The following is a 6,493-nucleotide window of genomic DNA, read 5'->3' as shown; positions in this document are numbered from 1 at the left end:
TAGCGCATGGATAATTGAATAGTTCAAATTTTACTATTATGTTAACTTCGTAAAATTTATTAGTAAATGGATCAAAAGTTCACATCTCAATTGGTTGCATGTTGAATATCACCTGTAAGACTTGTGCCTTATGCCCCAAATTTTGAAGCCTCCATTTTTTAGAAATAATTATATAATATAGATATATAGGTATTTAAAAAATGATATTTCAATACAAAAGTAGAATTTTTCATATAAAAGGAAAAAATAGGACTTTACATCTCAAAAAATTAGAAAATTAGATTTTTAATAAAAATATATATTATAACTTTCTTGTAAAGATTTAGACGTTATATTAAACTTTGACTTTAGACCACACGTACTTATTTAAAAGTCCAAATAATGAAAAGATAGACACGAGTGTTTGCTCCATTGAATTTGAGTATACGTAATTTGCTTTCCACTGTCCAATTAGAAAAGGAAATTAACTAAGCAGGTGCAATAGAAACCTTGTCAACCTCAATAATATACTCAAGAGTAGCAGATGGAGGAATTTGCAATCTTGTTCCTAAATCTGCTCCTTCTTCACCAAATCCCAAATTAGGAGGAATAATCACTCTTCTTTTTCCACCAGCTTTCATACTTTTTAAAACATATTCTATACCTTCACATATTCCCATACTATAAGGTCTTGATCCCATTACTAATGCCAGTGGCTTCTTCTTCTTACCAAATGTATCCACAAATACTTTTCCACTGCCTTCTACACTTCCCTTCACATCTATCACTACTAAATCTCCTGGCCGTGGAGTTGCGCCGCCGCCGATTTTCAGTTCATAATACCTGTTTGAGATGATTCATGTATTTTGAAATGCAATTAGAACTACCGTTAAGAGTAAGTATCAGGTTAATTTCACATACTATAGTAGTAAAGTCATAAAATTATTTTTTAAGGCAAAGGGCCCAATATATTTTTGTACTAAGAGAAAAAATTTAAATATATTCTTCCATAATACTATTGGTTCAAATATATCCTTCTTCTGTTAAGTTTGTCTAAGGTGGACATCCAATCCCACGCGACACTGATATTTGACAAGGTGGATGCCACATAGCATGTTACTCAATGTCCCTCATCAAATTTCAGTGCCACCTTAATCCTATGTGGCGCTGAGGAGGCTAGCCATGTGGCATTCACCATACCAAATTTCAATGCCACGCAGGATCGCTGGAACTTAACGAAAACAGGGTATATTTGAACTAATATTATAACGACGGGGATATATTTGGACTCAAAGTATAACGAGGGATGCGGTTAAATCTTTTCTGATAGCACAGGGATATGTTTAGCCCTTTTCTGTATTTTTTATTATCACATTAACATAACTAAAATATACTCACTATTGCAATAAAGTCACCTTGATGGGTAAATTATGTTGTTATAGTGAGTAAAGTTTAGTTACTTTACTATTATAGTGCGTAAAATTCAGTTACGCTTATATGCTAAAAGATATTTTTGTGATTTTGTAGTTATAAGTTACAGTGGGTAAAGTTTAATTATTTTACTGTAACAAATTAGTTTTGCGACTTTACTATGATGTGAATAAAGTGAAATTAACTCAAGTATGATATGTATATTGTATGATGAGAAAAGAAGAACCTCATGTCAACATATAGAAGGCTCAGTACCTTATCCCATTGGGCAAGACCACTTCTTCTTCTTTCTCGACAACCCTGACGATTAGATAATAGAAGAGTTAATATTTTTAGATTATGATATGGATGATTATATAGAGAAGAAAGCATATGAAACAAATAAAATGCGGAATTACATATGATGAAAATTTTACCTTGTATTTGTTTCTTGTTGAGACACTTCAAGGCGAGTCTTGATTTGCTCAGAAACAACACCAAAAGCAAGAAAACCAGCCCAAGCAAGTCCAACACCAAGGCCAAATCTCCTTGTTAAGGAAGAGGCAATCCAATCAGTAGATTCTGCAGTTGTCGATAGGCGGGCAGGTTTACTACTAGGCTTTTGTGGCTGCACATTAGCTGCAGTGGCAGGTGATAGAGGTTCTGAAGAAGTTGCACTTAGATTTTGAGATGGTGGTGGAGTTTGTGGTTGTGGAGGTTGATTTGGTGGCTGAGAAGGAGGAGGAGTTTGTGAGGATGAAGACAAGTTAGTTCTGGTAATTGGGTGAGACACAAATGGTGGTGATCCAAACAAGGTTGCCATTTTTTTGGATATGATATGAGCATATGAGAGAGCTGCAGATATTTGTAGTAACTCAACTGCATTCAGTTGTAAATGGTCCCTACCTTATCTTTACCTTTTTTCTTAGACTTTCAAAATAGTGGTGTCCGAGCCAATCCTCCCTTTTTTCTTATAAAACAATGGTGCCCGAGCCAACTTATGTACAGTTTGACTATTCCACCAATACCTATTATCTCTTCAACATCAAAGCTTAGATAGATAGAAAAAGACATTGAACGTTCTACTAGAATGTGAACCTTGTTTTCCATAATTTTCACTAGTATATTGACCACTAGACGGCATGCTTTAAGATTCATGGTTTAAGGTTTAGGGGTCACGGTTCTCCGGCTTTTGTGCCCAAATCATGCCTGCACTTTCAACTAAAAGCTTCATCAACAGGGTAGATGATTAACTAAATCTTTAAATTAAAAAAAAGAACATGGTAACTCTCTGCTTCTGCCACTGGATAATCAAGCATCTCAATTTCATTGCTTTTCTTTCGGCTTCAGTATGAAGAGTTTGGAAAATATTCTCAATCACTCTGTAATTACAAAGAGATCCCAAAAATGAATATACATGAGAGAAAATACACAACTTTCGGGACTGTGGGTTGACAACTGCCAGAAAACAAAAGAAGAAGAAAAAAGAATCACAATTGACTCAGTATGAAGTATGTCTTGTTGACAGATCCTTTGGCTTCCTTCAATTTCTGGTTGAGCAAATATGAACCTGTCTTCATTTCCAATAAATATAAAAATTCCGTTTCCCTTCTGTCCTAAACCTGTTGTGCTGCTGGATTATCGAAGTTTCTTTATGACCGATCCTTTTCTTGACCTCTGTTCCCCAGTGGTTTTGGTACTTGTGAACTGGTTATAGGCTTTTGCAGTGGTTTCAAAGCAGCCATTATCTCAGCAAATGAAGGCTGCAACTTTAGATCTCTGCACATTAAGCAGGAAACAAAAAAAGTATAAGATTTTAACATCAACAAAAACATAGATGACCTTGTATCCGCACACAGCAAGTACTATATTTTGTCAATACTAATGGCATGATTGTCATGCCGAGGTGCTTTGATACCGACATCATCTATAAGTGACTCACTCCATCTTTTTTTCTTTCTTTCTTCCAACGGTGATGTCTAGGCAAACTTGTGTACACTTTGCCTATTCCACCGTGTCCAACTACCCAACCAGCATATGTACCGGGTAACTCTGTCCACCTGGCTTAGGCAAATAGGAAGAAGTCACCTTATATTTTTTGTCTCTGCTGGGATTTAAACCCTGATCTCCAAGATTTACACCCACTTCATTGATCGCTACGCCACACCCTTGGGTGAAGGATTTTCAGGTATTTTTCTTCGGATACAATCATACAATCATCAAATTATATAGTAGGTTATACAACTATGATCCCCTTGGTTGACTTTAAAAGAAGAGACTCGAACCATTACATTATCTAAAAGTACTGAAGTAGTAAACCTAGCTACATTGACACTTTGAGGTCAATCTACAACGAGTCAACAACCAAGTAACCCTTACTCTTTATAAGTGTGTCATTGTGTAGATATTAACAGAAGCGCTGAACATTCTAATGGAGGAAGTGAGCCTGAAGGACTGGAGGAAATTGAGGAGAGGAATCAGACACAATAGCAAAGGGGAAAATATGCTCATGAAAAGTCACATCCCTGGAAATATGAATCTTCTTAGTGGCCAAATTGAGAACTTTGTACCCTTTTGTCTCATAAGGGTATCCCACAAAAACATGGGGAGTGGTTCTAGGCTCAAATTTGTTTCTATGAATCTTGGGTATAGTAGGGAAACATAGACAACCAAAGCTTCTGAGGTGAGAGTAGGTTGGCTTTTTGTTATAGAGGACTTCAATTGGGCACTTATTTTTCAGGTAAGTAGTGGGGAGTCTATTGATAATATGAGTGGCAGCCAGGATACACTCACCCCAAGGGTAATTTGGACTGGAAAAGGAGTGTCCTGACAGTTTCCAAAAGGTACCTATGTTTTCTTTCCACGACCCCATTTTGTTGAGGAGTGTAGGGACATGTTCTTTGATGAATAATCCCTTTTGACTGAAAGAAAGATGAGGTTTCTGCATTTAGAAATTCTGAACCATTGTCTGACCTAATGTGCCTTATATTTGCTTTGAAGTGAGTTTCAACTAGTGATATGAACCCTTTGATAACTTGCAATGTATTGCTCTTATTGGTTAAGAGATGAGTTTAGGTGGCTCTACTATAGTCATCCACTAGGGTGAGAAAGTATTTATAGTTGTCATGAGTGGCCACACTGTAGGGTCCCCAGAGGTCCACATGAATAAGTTCAAAAAGAGAGGTTGTGGCACTGGTACTGTGAGGGAAAACTAGTCTAGGTTGCCTGGCCATGGGACAAATGGTGCAGAGAAAGGGTTGCTTAGTTGAGAATTTAACAGGAATGGAGTATATCTCTCTCATTTTGACAAAAGGGACATGTCCCAATCTAAAATGCCACAGTAAGTCAATTTGATCCATATTAGACAAGAAAGAATGTGATGAAATGCACTGAGTTTTATTATTAATGGAACTATTTACAATTGAGTGTGAATTGCAGGTGGAAACATTTACAGGTGAATCAGAATGTTGACAGTGCAAGCTATTTACATCAAAGGTTTTAGACAAAACAGAATCTGGAAGAAGCAAAGGGACAGATGAAATTGAGCAAGAGTTCTTTGAGCAGGAGTTCTTCAGACAACTTGAACACAGGAGGTACAAGCCATCCTTGACCTTACCAATCTCCAGAGGCCTCTTCGTTGAAGGGGCCTGCAGTAAACATAGAAAGTCAGAGAAAGCTACTAAACCTTTAAACTGAGATGCTAAAGAATGTGTTGAAATAAGGTTGTATTTAAAAGAAGGGACATATTGAACTCTATGCAATATAATATTTGATGAAAGTGTAACTGTTCCAATTTCAGTGACCTTAACTCTATAGCCATTTGGTAAAGTGATCAACATAGGGTACACTAAGGTTTTAATGTGAGTAAGTAAGGATTTGTTGAAGGTCATATGGTTAGAAGCCCCTGAGTCTAGAATCTAAATATCAGCTCTTGATTTAAAGCATTTACATGACAATAGTCCAAAGTCAACTGAGAGAACAGATACAGAACAAGCGAAAATACCTGCAAAATTCGCATTTCCACCAATAGTATTGTTTTCTGGGTTATCTCCACCAGAGCTAGTCTGAAAATGCTGAAGCAGAGTCACCAATTGGCCATATTGTTCTTTGGTAAGACTGACATTAGAGTGGTTGCTTTGGGGCTGCATTTCCTCACCATTCACATGAAAATTGTCAATTGGAGTCCAATGCACATTTGCTGCAGTTCTCTTGACCTTTTGATACTTAGGATTGTGATTGAAATCTTGAGGATAACCATGGAGCTTGAAGCATTTGTCTTTGGTGTGACCAGCACGCTTGCAGTAATCACAAAAGGGACGAGGTCTACTAGTAGAGGAGTGGTTATTTGGAGAGTAGTTTGTCCTGAAATTATTATTATGCATAGGTGCCCTGTTCAGGCTGCTATGTGAAGGAACATTGACATTTAGAGAGACAGATTCCATCATAAGTTGGCTTTGCGGTTTCACTTCTCTTTGTTTTTCCTCCTGAATGAGGAGAGAAAAGGCTTGTGCCATGGATGGTAAGGGATTCATCATAAGTATGCTGGTGTATACCTCGTTCAATCCCATAAGGAATTGGATGAGCCTTCTGTCTTGCTCAGATTTGTGCATATTTTCCTTAGCTCCATATGTACATTGGCAAGTGCACTGCGATTTGGCACTTATCATGTTCAATTCCTCCCAAAGTTTCTTCATTTTCGTATAATATCCATTAATATCAAGCACACCTTGAGACAAATCGTTAACTTCCTTTTGGATTTGGTACAATTTGGTACCATTCGTCTGATCGTACCTATCCTCTAACTCTCTCCACAACTCGAAGGCATTACTAGCATATTCGACACTGTCAACAATATCTTTGCATAGAGAATTGACAATCCAAGAGGTTACCATATCATCGCACCTCTCCCATTGACGAAATTGTGGGGAATCTAGATCTGGTCGCTTATATTCTCCAGTAATAAATCCTATCTTATTTTTGGATAAAGCCCTAAGAACACTTCTCCTCCAGGATCAGTAGCCAATCCCGCTGAACGGAGTTGTGACCAACATTGCACCTGGATTATCCAACAGATGCATGTAGAAAGGGCAACTCAAATTGACTC

General features: G+C 37.3%; 2 protein-coding genes across 2 annotated transcripts; both read right to left on the bottom strand.

Annotated features, from left to right (window-relative positions):
- Window positions 1–403: 403 nt before the first annotated feature.
- LOC104248529 (peptidyl-prolyl cis-trans isomerase FKBP17-2, chloroplastic-like) lies at window positions 404–2,288 on the bottom strand. The gene is made up of 3 exons (XM_009804803.2): window positions 1,827–2,288; window positions 1,666–1,710; window positions 404–822 (listed from the first exon to the last, which is right to left on the bottom strand). Exons 1-3 carry the CDS (start codon window positions 2,210–2,212, stop codon window positions 468–470), a joined length of 786 nt encoding a protein of 261 aa, XP_009803105.1. The 5' UTR covers window positions 2,213–2,288; the 3' UTR covers window positions 404–467.
- Window positions 2,289–5,001: 2,713 nt separating this feature from the next.
- Window positions 5,002–6,281, bottom strand: LOC104248538 (uncharacterized). The gene is made up of 2 exons (XM_070170255.1): window positions 5,393–6,281; window positions 5,002–5,036 (listed from the first exon to the last, which is right to left on the bottom strand). The coding sequence occupies exons 1-2, from the start codon at window positions 6,279–6,281 to the stop codon at window positions 5,002–5,004; spliced, it is 924 nt and encodes a 307-aa protein (XP_070026356.1).
- Window positions 6,282–6,493: the final 212 nt, after the last annotated feature.

The sequence above is a fragment of the Nicotiana sylvestris genome, chromosome 3 (genome assembly GCF_000393655.2).
Source record: "Nicotiana sylvestris chromosome 3, ASM39365v2, whole genome shotgun sequence".
Classification (NCBI taxonomy): Eukaryota; Viridiplantae; Streptophyta; class Magnoliopsida; order Solanales; family Solanaceae; genus Nicotiana; species Nicotiana sylvestris.
The sequence above is the reverse complement of the archived record's forward strand: the minus strand, read 5'-3'. Positions and strand labels throughout refer to the sequence as shown.